Source organism: Stegostoma tigrinum, chromosome 9 (assembly GCF_030684315.1).
Source record: "Stegostoma tigrinum isolate sSteTig4 chromosome 9, sSteTig4.hap1, whole genome shotgun sequence".
NCBI classification, from domain to species: domain Eukaryota; kingdom Metazoa; phylum Chordata; class Chondrichthyes; order Orectolobiformes; family Stegostomatidae; genus Stegostoma; species Stegostoma tigrinum.
The window spans coordinates 515,032-532,625 of NC_081362.1; the positions used below are offsets into that span (position 1 = coordinate 515,032).

The 17,594-nt window shown below is 42.8% G+C and overlaps 1 protein-coding gene across 12 annotated transcripts in view; it reads right to left on the bottom strand.

The window, feature by feature from the left end:
- Positions 1-17,594, bottom strand: part of LOC125454807 (utrophin) — a 572,019-nt gene that overhangs the window by 482,569 nt on the left and 71,856 nt on the right. For all 12 annotated transcript variants that reach the window (XR_009446113.1, XR_009446114.1, XM_059648282.1 and 9 more), the window contains one exon: positions 6,617-6,678. Coding sequence is in view for 9 of the 12 variants with exons in the window: in XM_059648280.1 (XP_059504263.1) it covers positions 6,617-6,678 (62 nt within the window). In the remaining 3 variants the exon portion in view is untranslated. The remainder of the gene's footprint in view (positions 1-6,616; positions 6,679-17,594) is intronic.

Genomic DNA, 17,594 nt, shown 5'->3' on the forward strand with positions numbered 1-17,594 from the left:
ATTCACTTTTTTGAACAAGGCAATGACATTTGCCACTCTCCAACCTTCCAGCACTGTGCCCGTGGATAACGAGGACGAAAAGATCATTGCCAAAGGCCCTGTGATCTCTTCCCTCCCTTCTCATAGAATCCTTGGATAAATCCCATCAGGTCCAGGGGACTTAGCCATCTTCAAATTTTTCAGTTTCCTAGTATATCTTCCGTACCAACATCCACCCCTCCTCTAGCCTACCAGCCTGTTTCACACTGCTCTCCCCTACAACTAGGTCCCTCTCAGCTTTGAATACCGAAGAAAAGTATTCATTAATACCTCTCCTACCTCTTTAGGCTCCACGCACAATCCTTGATCAGCTCTACCCTTTCTCTGGTCATTCTCTTATTCCCCTCATACATGTAAAAAGCCTTAGAGTTTTCCTTGATCCTATCTGCCAAGGTTTTCACATGCCCCCTTATAGCTCTCCTAAGCCCTTTCTTTAGCTCCTTCCTGGCTAACTTGTATCTCTCTAAAGCCTTTTCTGATCCTTGTTTCCTAAATCTTATATAAGCATCCTTCTTCCTCTTAACTAAGCGTTCGGCCTCTCTCACTCGACCGCACCTTCCCGACCTGCTAGGGACAAACATGTTGATCACACGCAGTATGTATTCCTTAAACAATCCCCACATTTCTAAAGTCTCTTCTCTGACAGCATCTGTTCCCATTTTATGTTACCCAGTTCTTGCCCAGCAGAACTATAATTACCCTTACCCCAATTTATAAATCTTACCCTGCATTATGTACCTATCCTTTTCCATGACTGTTGTAAAAGTAACAAAGTTATGGTCGCTACCACCAAAATGCTCTCCTACTCTCAGATCTGACACTTGGCCCGGTTCATCAGCAAGCACTAAATCCAAAGTGGCCTCTCCTCGTGTTGGTCTATCTACATATGGTGTCAGGAAACCTTCCTGAACACACTGGACAAAATCTGCTCCATCTAAACTATTACAACTAAAAAGTTTCTAATCACTATTTGGAAACGAGTTTTGAGAAGATTTGTAGCTCAGGTTGAGGTTCTGGATGGGAGTTTGCTCGCTGAGCTGGAAGGTTAGTTTTCAGACGTTTCGTCACCATTACCTAGAATGGTGACGAAATGTCTGAAAACTAACCTTCCAGCTCAGCGAGCAAACTCACATCCAGAACTATTTGGAAAGCTGAAGTCATCCATGACTTCAACTCTGCGACTTCTGCACGGTTCCAGTATCTGCCTCCTAATCCATGCCTTCACTTCTCTGCAACTATCAGGGGTCTTTCTAAAAAAAAACTCTGACTGCTTCTTTCTTGTTCCTGACCTCAACCCAAGCTGACTCTGTGGACATACAATTCTCGAATTGCCTTTCAGTCGCTGCTATACTAACCCTGACTAGCACTGTCACTCAGTCATAAGAGATAACAAAGTGTGGAGCTGGATGAACACAGCAGGCCAAGCAGCATCTTAGGAGCACAAAAGCTGATGTTTCGGGCCTAGACCCTTCATCAGAAAAGGGGGGTGGGGAAAGGAATCTGAAATAAATAGGGAGCGAGGGGGAGGCGGACCAAAGATGGATAGAGAAGTAGGTAGGTGGAGAGGAGAGTAGATTACAAGAGAATTGCAGCGGGGAGAGATCCCCTGAGGTTGGTCCAGAGGAAGCAGGGTAACTTCTTCAGGTTAGGCATCCTGGAAGAGGCTTCGCAGTGTGGTTAAAAGTGTGATCAGAGATAACGGGAACTGCAGTTGCAGGAGAGTCCGAGATAACAAAGTGTGGAGCTGGAGGAACATAGTCTGTCGCCTCTTTTACCACCGTTCCTATTTCTTTTAAAGCATCTAAATCCCGGAACTTCCAACAACCACTCCTGCCCCTGAGTTACCCAAGTTTCTGTAATGGCCACAACATCGTATTTCCAAGAACTGACCCATGCTTGAAGTTTATCCACCTTATTTCTGATACTTCTAGCATTCAAGCATACACACCTCAAACCATCCCTGTGTCCATAATTATGCTCCATCAACTGCATTTCTTTATTAACAACCTCACTCCCTGTTGGGTCTGTTGGAAGGCTGAAGGTTGAATTACAAATCCGGTTCCCCAGCCTTGCCAATCTAGTTTAAACCATCCCATATAGCTCAAGCAAACCTCCCTCCCAGGATATTTGTGCCTTTCTGGTTCAGGTGCAATTCGTCCTTCCATGTAAAGGCCCCAACTTCCCCAGGATGTGCTCCAATTATCCACATTAGGAAAGCCCTCCCTCTCACACCAGCCCTGTAGTGACATGTTTAGCTGCACTCTCTCCCTCGCTCTTACCTCATTATCACGTGGCAAATCATGTTGGGTAAATTGATGGAATTGAAGAATGATAAATCCCCAGTACCAGATAATCTATACCCCAGAGTATTCAAGGAAGAGGGCCTAGAGATTGTGGGTGCATTTGTGGTCATCTTCCAAGACTCTGGAAGAGTTCCTACAGATTAGAGAGTGGGGTTAATGTAACCCATCTGTGTAAAAAGAGAGGAAGAGAGAAAACCAGGAATTATTGACTAGTCAGACTGACATTGGTTGAGGGGAAAATGCCAGAGTCCATTATAAAATATTTAATAACTGACAAGTGTCAAGGTCAGGCGAAGTCAGGCAGTTCAGACCAAAACACTATGATTTCCAAGAGAACTGAAAATGGCACTTGGACTAAAGGGATCAAAGGATATGGGGTAAAATTATTGAGTTGGATGATCAGCCATGATCCTAATGAATGGTGGAGCGAGCTCAAACGGCCATGTAAAAAATTAACATGTAAAATTAAAGCACATGGGATTGGAGGTGGCGTATTGAAATAGGCAGAAATCTGTCATGTTTCCCATGACAGGGGGGGTCAAGAACTGGTTGGCAGACAGGAAACAACAAGTAGGAATTAATGGCTCTTGATCCTAAAGGCAGGCAATGACTAGCAGTGACAGGACCCCAGCTAATCAGAATATATATTCATAATTTAACTGAGGGAATTAAATGCAATATCTCCAAATCCGCAGCTGACATAAAGCTGAGTAGGAGGGTGAGCTGAGAGAAGGATGCAGAGATGCTTCAGTGAAACGTGAACAAGCTAAGGGACTTGGCAAACGCATGTCAATTGTAGTATAATGTGGATCAACGGCAGTTTATCCACTTTTGGGAGCAAAATAGAAAGGCAGATTATCTGAATGGCTATAAATTGAGAGAGAGGAATGTGCAATGAGGCCTGGGTATCCTCATAGACCAGTCATTGAAGTTATGCAAGCAGTCAAGGCAGCAAATGATATTTTGGTCATCATAGCAACAGGATTTCAGTACAAGAACAGAATGGTTTGCTACAATCATACATGGGCTTAAGGAGACCACACGTGAAATACTGTGTGCAATTTTGGTCTCCTTGTCTGAGGAAGGATATTCTTACTATACAGGGAGTGCAGCAAAGGTTTACCAGACTGATTCGCAGACTGACGTATAAGAAGGGATTGAATCAGTTAGTATTATATTCACGAGTTTAGGAAAATGAAAAGCGGTCTCACAGAAACCTATAAAGTTCTAACAGGACTAGCCACTGCAGAAAGAGGAAGAATGTTTCCCATGACGGGGGGGGTCAAGAACTGGGTTACAGTCCAGGGATGCTGGTAAATGAACTACAACTAAGATGAGGAGAATTTTCTTCACCCACACAGGCGAGGTTGTGGAATTCACTACCATAGAAATCAGTTGAGGTCAAAACATTGTACGATTTCCACAAGAGTTGAATATAGGGCTTGGGCTAAAGGGATTAATGGATATGGGAGAAAAGCTATTGAGTTGCATGATCAGCCATGATCATGATGAATGGCACAGCAGGATCAAAGAGTCAAGTGGCCTTATCCTACTACTATTTTCTATGCTTCTGTGCACTTTTATTTCATGAGCTTGGAAGTTTAGGAAGTGCTTTACTTTTTTAATACTATTGTCACATTGGTGGATGTTAAAAAAAATAGTTATTGCATTTCCATACCGTTTTTCACATCCCCAGGATATCTCCAAGTGTTTACAGCTAACATTATTTCCAAAGTACAAACATTGTTTCAATGCAATGATATTTCATGATGAATTTATATACACGAACAGCTCATAATCATTGAATGCTATTAAACAAATGATCATTTTTGTTGCATTTTTAGTTGAAGATGACTATCAGAAAGGTCAGTGCAGAACTCATAGGTATTTGAAGAGATGTTACAGAATATTTTTCATCTCAATCAGGCAGATGCGACATCAGATGCCATTTCTTTTCAAAGACCAAAGGTATATCACATATCAACTCCTGGTCTTAAAGTTGAACCCCAAGCTTTCTAACTCTGAACACCATAATCTGTAATATCTTCAACCAGAGGTGCATAAATTGACTTAAACCTTTATAGGCTTCCTCTACAGTTACAATAAATTACTTGTTCATTTTGTTTCAACAGGTATATTATGTAGGTTCTAGCATGCAGTTAACCTAGAAATAAATTAGTTTGCAAGAAATTCAGATCCAAAGTTTTGTTTTGTTATGAAGAGCTCCAAAAACTTGAAAACCAAAAGAGAATAAACAGTGCACTTTCACATGGGAATAGATGAAAAATATTTTGGGAGGCATACTCCACGATGAACTATATCCAGCCATATTCTTGGGAAACTTTGTTTTTCTCAAGGCAGATTAAAAAAAACTCAATTCCTTAAAATCTATTTCCCACCCACCCAGACATTTGGCTCAATTTGTGGTTCATACAAGAACTACAAGTTTCAACTTCTTTCTCCTCCTCCTCCTTCTCTCCCACTCCTCCCCCACCCCCCACACAACCCATACGCACATGGGAAAAATGCATAGGAAACTTAATGTGCTGCAAACCTGATATATTATTACATGGGCCCTCAACTGATGTGTCACAGCCCAGAGATCACACTATTTCAGAAAGTGTTAAATGAGAGTTACAAGTATTACAGCAGCAGCAGAGTGGCATTGTTAGCAGATTAGTACGCTGGCACCCCAAGCTATTTTAATAAAATTTTAATTTAATAAAAATCTAATAAAAAGACAGCCTAATACTGACTATGTAACCACTGTTGACTGTCATAAAAATCCTTTGGATCACTAACATCCTTTAGGGAAGGAAATTTACTATTCTTACCTGGTCTAAGCTACAGAGAAGACCACAATCATAACAATGTGGATCTGGGTAATTAGAGAGGAGGAGTAAATGATCTCATGAACAATCAGGAAAAAAGTCAGTGTTATTGGACTGAAGCAGCATCCAGCACACACTTCAAACAATAGAAACACAACTCAAAGTTTGAAGTTAATTTTCTGAAGGTGTATGAAAGTGAATTTTCTGAAAATATCTGAAAGTTGCTTAAAAAAAATGAGGGGCTAGGTCTACTTCATCTATCACTGTGTCATACTCTACCTGAAGAGTAGAAAGAAAGTTCATTTGCAGCTTGTCACATCTCCTAGTAAGGATGGATGGCAAGTTGCTATGCCACGGAAATTTCTTTTTCATTCACTCATGGGATGTGGGACATGGGCACAGCTGGCTGGTCAGCATTTATAGTCCATCGCGAATTGCCCTTGAACTAAGTGTCTTATGAGGCCGTTTCAAAAGGCACTTGTGAGTCAGCCACATTTCTGTGGGTCTGGAGACAAACAGAGGTCTGACCAGGCGAGGGTGGTAGATTTCCTTCCCTGAAGAACTTTACAGAGCCAGGTGGGTTTTTCTGACAATCAACAATGGGTTTGTGGTCATCTGCAGATTCTTTTTCAAATTTTTAAAAATTGAATTCAATTCTGTTATCAACCACAGGATTTGAACTCAGGCTCCCAAAACATTAGCTAAGCTTCTGGATTAAAGGACTAGGCCATTGCCTCCCTAAAAAGGTAAAAAAAAACCTTGCCAATTTTGAGCACACGACGACTCCCTCAGGGACAACGATACTAAAAAATTGAACTATGCGAATAAACACGGGATTCTAATTCAAGAGATAGCAGACCATAGGTCACAATGTGCAGTTCTAACTTCATTACGACACACCAATCTACAGAACGGTGTTGCAGCAATGTCATCAGAATTTCTTTTAATTCATTCACGGGGATAAGTACATCGCTAACTTTGCCAAAATTTATTGCCATCTCTAACTGCCCAGAGGACAGTTAAGACTTAATCACATTGCTATGGATCTGGAGTCACATGAAGGCCAGACCAGGTAAGGATGGCAGTTTTCCTCGTCACAGGACACTGGTGAACTAGATGGGTTTTTCTGGCGATTGGCAATGTTTCATCACTAGACTCCTCATTCCAGAATTTTATTGAATTCAAATTCCACTATTTACCATAGCGGGTTTCAAGCCCAGGTCATCAAACCAACAGGCCAGGGATAATACCACAAGGCTGTCATTTCCCTATTAAAGCACACAGTAAGCTAAGCCACTTATTGAATGAATGCTAGTATCTTTGTTCAGTTCATGCAAATGGTTTTGCGTACCACAATAATCTTAAATATTCTCGTGTTGCCTCAATATTAGAAGCAAGAGGTGCCCTAGCATGGTCAGGTTTCACACTGTATCTTAAAATTACCTTTGCAAAGCGTGCATTGATCCATTTTGTGAAGGTTTTTTTCTGTACACCATCATGTTCATCTAAAAACAAAACAATTGCAATAAGTTAGTGGTCATCAAAATTCATTCACGAAGTTATGGAAACCAGAACTTAAAGAGCACACATAATCCTCTGCTACAATGTTCGGCTTCATACTTCCACAAGTAACATGTGAAATTTTTAATCTGTGTTTCCCCTCCCTTTCTTCGTATTCCAGAAATGAATTTAATAAACTGCTTATCCTTACCAGGGTACTGCTCTTTAGGCTGTACAAAAAAAAACTATCCCTGCTTTGCAGTGTTAACAGAGAGATCATAAACAGTCTATGACTAAAATTGGTTAATACAGCCGCAACCATTTTCAAATTTGCCAATAAATGACAAGGAGTATAAGCTTGGGCCAAGATATTGAGAACAGCATTAGAAATTGGGAGTAGGCCAGATGACCCATTGAGCCTGCTCCATCTTTCAATAAAGGTCATGAATGGACCAACTCTGCCCTAAACTCGTCACCGACAGAGCACCAAGAAAGCAGGGAACAGGCTCTCTGCAGCATACCCTGGAACTCTTGAAAAGAAAACTTCGCAGTGCATGTAAACCCTCCTGGGAGACATGCCGGACCAGAAGAGGGAATTGTAGAAATGTTGAACATTTAATTGCACATATTAGGCAGGCAGGAAGTCAAATCCCAAGTGATTATATTTTTTCTCACAGTCTTCTGTTGATATAATTGAATTGTTTACTCCTTGGGCTTTGGCAGCTCTCCGGTTCCTTTCTCAAAAGCCTATTCTTCATAGTCAAGTATTGACAGAGGTTCAAGCAAGATCTATCAGACATTGCAGCCAGAGGTGAATCTATTTCCAATGCTGGTTCATTAGAAACACTGGACAATTTTTCCTAAGTCTCTGGAATTAAACATTATCAGCAAATAGCATTACCTAATTATTGCAAGCAATAAAAATTTCAGATACAAGTTTTCACACTAGAATTTAAAATACCATGTTAACGGCATACACCCCGTGTTTTCTGACATGGGATTGGACATATCAGCTCTTCAATGTTTCAGAATGTCAGACTTAAGTTTCACTGCTTTCTAAAATAAAATAACAACATACTGAATTCTAACCTGTAACTGTACTGAACTGGAGCTGTCAAGTAAGCTCCCTTTCCCAGATGTCCTGGTTGAGAAATTGGTCATGGGTGTTCCCTACTATTGACTATTGCATGCCCACTTTTACCGATCATTATACACATTGGAATTCCTGCAGTTCCATGCAAAATACAATTGGCCTTATCAGTAACCAAGCAAGATCCCACACATTTGTTCACCATGCAAAATTAGAGCTAAAAGAGGGTGCACCAAAGCCATTCTGTGAATTACTAGCTACCCTGATCAAATAGTTCCTTACTAACACAAAACCTAAACATTGCCAAAAGGAGTCAAGAAGTTGAAACTTTTCGTGCTGCATTCATCAGCACGACAGAGTAAAAAACAAGCTTGAGAAGAGGGATACCAACTTACAAAGCATAAGAAATGATCCCGATTGGTTGGCAAGTGGAGTTTTGGAACTCTTTTTCACAAATGGCAGTTGATGCTAGATCAGTTGGTACCATTAACCAATAAAATCTGACATTTAAAATTATTAACAGATATGGGCCAAAGGCAGCTATGTGGACTCAGGCCACAGATCAGCCATCGGCTCATTGAATAGTGGAACAGACTCAAGGGGCTGAATGGTTTGGATGTAATTCTTAACAGTTCAGATTATTTAACAAATGATTTCTACTATAGGGTACAAAGCAGACTTCATCCAATGAATGTGGATGGGCCAGCACAGACATCGCTGACCTAGCAATGTGCACAGACTAAGGGAATCAGTAGCACCCATCTCAAAGTTGGTGACCTTATCGTCAGCATTTCTTGACAGGGCCGATCTGGCAAAATGAAGTTGCAAACTATTCAGTCTTTTCTCCTGCCAACTAATGTGTTGTCCAGGTCTCACCATTATGGAGGAGGGCACTGAGGAAAAAGCATGGTAAACTTTCAGTTTGGTATTCTAAGTCAAGTTGTTGTTACACACTTCTCAGCTTGGACCTAATAGGGTGCAGCTTTTACACTACAAATGTTAATTTCAGCATCTAGTGATAGATTGCTGGTGATTGTGGAGCCTAGATACCTGAAGCCCTCAACAACCTCCAGCATCACACTGCTGATCAACAGCACTCTGGCTTTAAAGGCTGGAACTTTTGTAGGAAGTTGACAGGGGATCTTCTAGAAACTTATAAAATCATCAAGGGTATAGATAGGATTAATAGTAGTTGTCTTTTCCCTAGGACGGGGGATTTCAAGACTAGGGGACACATTTTAAAGGTGAAAAGAGAGAGATTTAAAAAAGACACGAGGGGCATTTTATTTTGCACAGAGGGTGGTTCACATGTGGAATGAACCTCCTAAGGAAGTAGCGGATGTGGAAACAATTACAACATTTAAAAGTGTATGAATAGGAATGGTTTGGAGGGATACGGGTCAGGAGCAGGCAGGTAGGACTAGTTCAGTTTGGGATTATGTTTGGCACAAACCGGTTGAACCAAAGAGTCTGTTTCCATGCTGTATAACTCTATGATTCCATGCCAATATGACATTTTCATTCCAGATGCTGATGGCCATACTCAAACTCTTTACAGACGTGAGAGTTTGTCCATTTGCCACTGATGATGTCTCAGCTCATAATACTAGTATGGCAACAGTGAAACAGAATAAATATCAGGTGAGGACTGATCACATTTCTGTCCTGATGGGCAAGGCTAAATTTTCTGCCAGTTAGGTCGGTAAGCAGATACTCTTTGTTGATGAGCTAAAGACATACAACAGTAGCTAAAGGAGGAATATGAAGAAGAGTGTTGGTGTCAAGCATCACATTGTTTAATACAATTTTGGATCTCAAAGGGTTCCAACATTGCCCCATCATAGTTAATCTTATACATGGAAAAGAAAGAGAAGACCGCTTTGTGCGGATTCACGGGCAGTCAACTTAATTTAAACAGACCACCTCTTTTCACATATTCAATGTATTCCGGTATGAGCAACAAACTTATACAGTGATTGAGCCATTTAGACTGGAAACAGACCCTTCAGTCCAACCAGTCCACGACAAAATAATCCTAAACTAGTCCCACCCGTCTGCTCCTGGCCCATATCCTTCCAAGCTTTTCCTAGTCATACATCCATCTAAATGTCTTTTAAACATTGTAATTCTACCCGCATCCACCACTTCATCAGGAAATTCATTTCACATACAAACCGACTTCTGTATAAAAAAAATTTGCCTTATGTCTTTTTTAAATGTCTCTCTTCTCTCACCTTAAAATGGGCCCCCTTGTCTTGAAATTCCCCATCTTAGGGAAAAGGCAATTACCATCAACGCTGTCTATACCTCTCGTTATATTATAAATTTCTATTATATCACCTCTCAACCTCCTACGCTCCAGTGAAAAAGACCCAGCCTATCCCAGCCTTATAACTCAAACCTTCCATACCCAGCAACTTAGTAGAAGTAGCAAGGCTGCTGAAATCAGAGATAATGGGAACTGCAGATGCTGGAGAATTCCAAGATAATAAAATGTGAGGCTGGATGAACACAGCAGGCCAAGCAGCTGCTGAAATAACCACTCCTGTAACTGGCCCTTCACAAATTGTGCACTTCATTGCTGTTTGGTACCATTGGTATTCAACAATAATTTGTACTTATATACTACCTTTAATGTATCTGAGACATCCTAAGATTCCTCACAGGAGCATGACCAAACAAAATCTACATTTATGAATTGGAATCAGACTTCCTTGTTACAGGTACTCAAGAATAGGAATACAGGAGTACAGTGAAAAGTGCACAAAGTCACCATTTTGGTTACAAGATCATAATTAAAGAAGACAACACTTTAAAAAAAACAAATTAAAAACTGCAGAAATAAAAGAAAAAAAGACCCAAAAAAGAAAGAAAGACATCCAGATCTTAAAGTCTTCGGCCTGAAGTCTCAGAAAACCTGAATTGCCAGAACAAGCCGCACTCTTGTTACTTCAAATGTCATCGACTATAGATGAGTGTTTTTTATGCAGATAGCAGCGTAGACCTAGTTTGAGTCTGTTGTTGGAACAATCACTGCTACATACTAAAATTGCTGTCACGTTGCCATGAGCAAAGCAGAAGCAGATACATACAATAAAGAGGGCAGCAATGCTTTGCTCTCTTTCTCCCACGACCTGCTATGCCAGCTGTCGGGATCTAGTTTGCCACAGAAAAGATTTCAAAGCAGGGTGATTCATCACTGACAAAAGGTTAATGCCAAAAACAGGTTCAGACTTTCTGCCACTGGTTCAAGTTGGAAATTATTTGCTAATATGCAATTTCCTAGTGGCAGTTAATGGGTATAAAAGTAACTCATTAACTCATTCGTGTGACTGGAATCTTCAACCAAAACATTTTAAAAAAACAATTTTGTTACTTATTATTCATGATATAAATGTCAAACTCCACTGTAACAATTAAAATCCATTTGAAGCTTCTTGCACAAGATACACTGAAGAAGAGAGTTAAGGACTTTGATCTTAAATTCCTGTGGACTCAAGTGATGATCTGACAGTTTGGAAATTCAGTGTGACATATTCCAAAAGCAGCTTTGAACATAACTTGTTCATGCACAGACAAACGTGTCTGTCAAACGGGGATCAACTTGGAAAATATTATCAGGTGGTTAACCTTCAGTTCATCACTAAGAATGGTAGCAGTGACAAATCTAGAAGTGAAATCTTTTGCAAGAAATTAAAACATAAGGAATGAAAAAGAAAGGTTGACTGACGTTTGTACACTATCTTTCATAACCTCAGCACTTCCTAAATGTTACCTCTCCCTGGGATAGCAAGCTGAAAATTAAGATCCATTGTTCCTGGAGTTGTCTCAAAAGATAAAAACATTATCCAAAGTCCTTTGAATCCTAAGTTTACTTTTCAGATGGGCCCATGTTAACAGAAAACACGGACCAGATTCTGTACTTACTACACGAGAAATACTATTTATTACAAATGCATAGATTCTAACCAGTGATAAACAACAATGAACTATTGACAAACAATTAGATTAGATTTCCTACAGCATGGAAACAGGCCCTTTGGCCCAACAAGTCCACACCGCCCCTTGGAGCATCCCACCCAGACCCATCCTCCAAAACCCACACACCCATGAACACTACAGGCAATTTAGGATTGCCGATCCAACTAGCCTGCATACCTTTGGACTGCAGGAGGAAACTGGAGCACCCAGAGGAAACCCACACAGACACGGGGAGAATGTGCAAACTCCGCACAGACAGTTGCCCGAGGCTGGAATTGAACCCTGATCCCTGGCGCTGTGAGGCTGCAGTGCTAACCAGTGAGCCACTGTGCCGCCCTGTTAAAATTCTGACCCCCTTCTAAAAGCCCCTATACAAACAAACAAAAATTGGTATAATGGGTGGAGTGGGGGAAAAGAAACTGAGCAAAACGTTCAGTACTACCACCCCTTGGGATTTGATGGAGTATTCCTTTTGTTTCCCAAGTCTTTTAGTTAGGTCTCAGACTTGTTGTTTAAAAGCAACAACCCACAGAAATTTTTGAGAGAAAATAGACTGGCTTTCTTCAGACTTTAAACATTTTACAAGAAAGAGCAACACACCGCCCACCTTTTTAAGCAGTGTGAAGGTTCCTGCCAATATATGTCACAGCCAGAAGCTGTTCAGCTATCCAGAAATCAATCAGGTCATTCTCAAACTGATGCCTTTGGCATCCACACTGGTGGATATTCCACAAACCAATCAGCATCGTATCACAGGCTGAATCTCATTTGGCATGCACCCTCATGGGTTGGCCCATCTACTGAAAGATTCCCCTACTACTTTACAAATCAACAATGTAACATTCCCTCCCCCATTTATGAAGAACAGTCTAGACCCAAAACGTCAGCTTTCCTGCTCCTCTGATGCTGCTTGGACTGCTGTGTTCATCCAGCTCTACACCTTGTTATCTCAGACTTTCTAGCATCGGCAGTTCCTACTATCAATGTAAAACAGTATTTTTTTTTCAGAAAGTGCAGCAATTTCTTCCACAATCCTTGACTTTAAAACATCTTTTTCCATTTTAGTCCATAATCAATATACACAGAAAAATCCTAATGTTTACCTAGGCAAAGTTAGGGGAATTAAAACCCATTAACTCTTGGGTAATTGAGTAATGCTGAAAAAGCTATTTTAAGTTGTTGATTCCATTCTCCCATTGTCTATTGATCTGTCCAAAAAGTACATTTAAATAGCTTCATGAGTAGGAAAGGTTTGGATAAATATGGGCCAAGCGCAGGCAGGTGGGACTAGTTCTCTATGATATCACCCTCCACATGTACTCTCAGACATATCCTTCATCCTCAACCAAGGACAATACACTGCCATGATTGTCAGGGCCTTCAACCATATCTGGCCCATTCCTTATATCTGCTCCATCTCTTCTTTCATCTATTACAACACCAATAGGGACCCCTTGTACTCACTTTCGATCTAACAGTCTTTGTATCTGAAGGATCATAAGCTGCTATTTCCGTTACTTCCAGCAGGACATCACCACCACACACGTTTTCCCTTCCCTTCGCTTGGCAGTCTACACAGAGATCATTCCATGTGAGAAATCCTAATCCAGTCCTCCTTCACTGTCAAGATCTCCCCTTTACACTGGCCTTCTTGTGAACTGTCCTGATAAGTTCAAGACAAAAAGTTTGAAAACCATGTATTTGTCAGCAATATTCAAGTTTAATACCACCAAACAACAGACAACTGAACTCCCAATCCACCAGTGAATCCACTGACTCCAAATGCCCTGCACTTGACATAGCCCTTCCAGGCACAATAACACCTAACCTAGAGACAAATAAACGATAACAGAATGTGAAGCTGAATGAACACAGCACGCCAAGCAGCATCTTAGGAGCACAAAAGCTGATGTTTCGGGCCTAGACCTTTCATCAGAGAGGTGCGTGGAGAGAGGGTTCTGAAATAAATAGGGAGAGAGGGGGAAGCAGCCGCTACACATCCCTCACACCCCACCCCCATAATAACCGCCCAAAGAGAATCCCCCTAGTCCTCACATGCCACCCCACCAACTCCAGATACAACACATCATCCTCCGACATCCATCCGCCATCTACAATCTGACCCCACCACCCAAGACATTTTTCCATCCCCACCCTTGTCTGCCTTCCGGAGAGACCACTCTCTCCATGACTCCCTTGTTCGCTCCACACTCCCCTCCAACCCCACCACACACGGCACCTTCCCATGCAACCGCAGGAAGTGCTACACTTGCCCCCACACCTCCTCCCTCATCCCCATCCCAGGCCCCAAGATGACTTTCCATATCAAGCAGATGTTCACCTGCACATCTGCCAATGTGGTATATTGTATCCACTGTACCCATTGTGTCTTCCTCTATATTGGGGAAACCAAGCGGAGGCTTGGAAACTGCTTTGCAGAACACCTCCACTCGGTTCACAGTAAACAACTGCATCTCCCAGTCTCGAACCATTTTAACTTCCCCTCCTATTCCTTAGACGAGATGTCCATCCTGGGCCTCCTGCATTGCCTCAATGATGACACCAAAAGGTTGGAGGAACAGCAGCTCATATTCCGCTTGGGAACCCTGCAGCCCAATGGTATCAATGTTGACTTCACAAGCTTCAAAATCTCCCCTTCCCAAACTGCATTCCAAAACCAAGATAATAAAATGTGAGGCTGGATGAACACAGCAGACCCAGCAGCATCCCAGGAGCACAAAAGCTGACGTTTTGGGCCTAGACCCTTCATCAGAGAGGGGGATGGGGAGAGGGTTCTCGAATAAATAGGGAGGGGGGGGGGGTGCAGACCGAAGATGGAGAGAAAAGAAGATAGGTGGAGAGGAGAGTATAGGTGGGGAGGTAGGGAGGGGATAGGTCAGTCCAGGGAAGACGGACAGGTCAAGGAGGTGGGATGAGGTCAGTAGTTAGGAGATGGAGGTGCGGCTTGGCGGGGGAGGAAGGGATGGGTGAGAGGAAGAACAGGTTAGGAAGGCAGAGACAGTCCGGACTGGTTTTGGGATGCAGTGGGTGGAGGGGAAGAGCTGGGCTGGTTGTGTGGTACAGTGGGGGGAGGGGATGAACTGGGCTGGTTTTGGGATGCGGTGGGGGAAGGGGAGATTTTGAAGCTGGTGAAGTCCACATGGGAACCCTGCAGCCCAACGGTATCAAAGCGGAATATGAGTTGCTGTTCCTGCAACCTTCGGGTGGCATCATTGTGGCACTGCAGGAGGCCCATGATGGACATGTCATCTAAAGAATGGGAGGGGGAGTGGAAATGGTTTGCGACTGGGAAGTGCAGTTGTTTATTGCGAACCGAGCGGAGGTGTTCTGCAAAGCGGTCCCCAAGCCTCCGCTTGGTTTCCCCAATGTAGAGGATGCCACAACGGGTACAGTAAATGCAGTATACCACATTGGCAGATGTAGAGGTGAACCTCTGCTTAATATGCAAAGTCATCTTGGGGCCTGGGATAGGGGTGAGGGAGGAGGTGTGGGGGCAAGTGTAGCATTTCCTGCGGTTGCAGGGGAAGGTGCCGGGTGTGGTGGGGTTGGAGGGCAGTGTGGAGCGAACAAGGGAGTCACGGAGAGTGTGGTCTCTCCGGAAAGCAGACAGGGGTGGGGATGGAAAAATGTCTTGGGTGGTGGGGTCGGATTGTAGATGGCGGAAGTGTCGGAGGATGACGCGTTGTATCCGGAGGTTGGTGGGGTGGTGTGTGAGAACGAGGGGGATCCTCTTTTGGCGGTTGTGTCGGGGGCGGGGTGTGAGGGATGTGTTGCGGGAAATACGGGAGACGCGGTCAAGGGCGTTCTTGATCACTGTGGGGGGAAGGTTGCGGTCCTTGAAGAACTTGGACATCTGGGATGTGCGGGAGTGGAATGTCTTGTCGTGGGAGCAGATGCGGCGGAGGCGGAGGAATTGGGAATAGGGATGGAATTTTTGCAGGAGGTGTATGCTCGCAACCATACAAGGAATCTGTTTGTTACCATTCTTCATTTCGCAGCTGCTTCACTTGAATAGGTTAGCCCCATTTGTAAATATGTCATATTTCAAGAACTTACGACTATCTGCTCCTTGAAAACAATTTGTAAAAATAAAGATAGTGTTTTAAAGTATAGTGCCTTCACAAAGTTAAAAACTGCTTACAGATAATGAATGGTTAAGATGCTAAAGATCTAGGTTTAATATTGTTTTCCCACAAACTGTAAATAGTAATTATGAGCGTCTCAATTGGAAAACACTTTACATCCATTGTGTTGGGTTCTTTGGTCTATTTCTGAGTGTGAATAGAGGGTGATAGAAATAACAGACATTGGCATTAAGGCTCGGCAAAGGCTACTAGGAAATCGGGTGTTTGTAACGGAAAGTAACAAGGCAAGCATTAGTAAAGCGTGCAAGGTGAAAACACAAGGGATACTGAAAAATTTGCATTTTAAATCAAGAAATACAAGTTCATATTTTGTATTAATTCGCAAATACACTACAGTTTTTTTTATTGAAAGAACAAAATATTAACCTTGTTATTTCTCAGCACAGGTTACACAATAACATTCCAGGAGCAAGGTACCCCCTCAAAAATTAATATATTCAAATCACTTAGGAGGTGACCAGCACTGCTGCACCAGAAATAATACAAGATCCTGTGAATCTTTAACAGTGTTTTCCAGCTCAGTACTTTCAGGTTTAAAAAACATAACGCTGATAATCCTCATGTCAGTTATCTTACCTTGGAACACAACACTCTCCCTACTAATGTTAGTAAATGCTTTGGAAGTCCATGCGTACTTACCATTGGTATATCCAGGAAAGTTGCCCCATTCTTACTGGTAACAACATTTCAGGTTTCTCTTCTACCTCATGGTAGAAAGCATCTTGATTGTTGGTACTTTACTCAGCAGCTTTCCTGACAGCTTTCTTGGAATTCTTGACCCTGTACTTTAAGGCATATCAAACCACAACACTTGACAAGCACATTACTACCTGTTCTGTTCAAATCTGTTCTGATGATACCACCTTCTGCGGTGGGTTAGGTCTCAAATATTCATTTTCCTCAACCACTGTGGCTGACAGGGCCCTTAGCTGTGCCTGACCCATTTCCTGCACTTCTGCCGTCACCCCTCAACACAACACTTATAGGGCGCTCTTTGTCCTCACTCCCCACCTCACCAGCATCTGCAGGATCATAAGCCGCCCAACACCAGCACCTCCAGCAGGATGCCACCACCAGAAACATACGCCCCTCCCTTGTCAGCAGCTCACAGGACATAATTCTCTCCAGGACACCATGGTCTACTCCTCCTCCAATCCTAACACTACCCCACTCCTCAAGGCACCTTCCCATGCAACCACAAATGTGCAATACCTACAGAGACATGAGGAACTGCTGATGCTGGAGAATCTCATATAACAAGGTGTGTAGGAGACAGACAGGTCAAAGAGTCGGGATTGGAGCCAGTAAAGGTGAGTTTAGGTGGGGAATTAGGGAGGGGATAGGTCAGTCCAGGGAGGACAGACAGGTCGAGTAGACTGGATGAGGTTGGTACGTAGGAGATGGGGGTGGGGCTTGAGGTGGGAAGAGTCTCTTGCATTTCCCACAACTCATCCCTCACACCCCCTCCCCGCAATAACAAACAAAACAGATTCCCCCTCATCCTCAAGTACCACCCCACCAACCTCCAGATCCAACATCATCCTCCAACATTTCCGTCATCTGCAATCTGACTCCACTACCAACGATGTTTTTCCCTCCCCGCCATTATCTGCTTTCCAGAGGGACCACTCTCTCAGTGACTCCCTTGTCCGCTCCACACTCCCCACCAGTCCCACCACTGCCA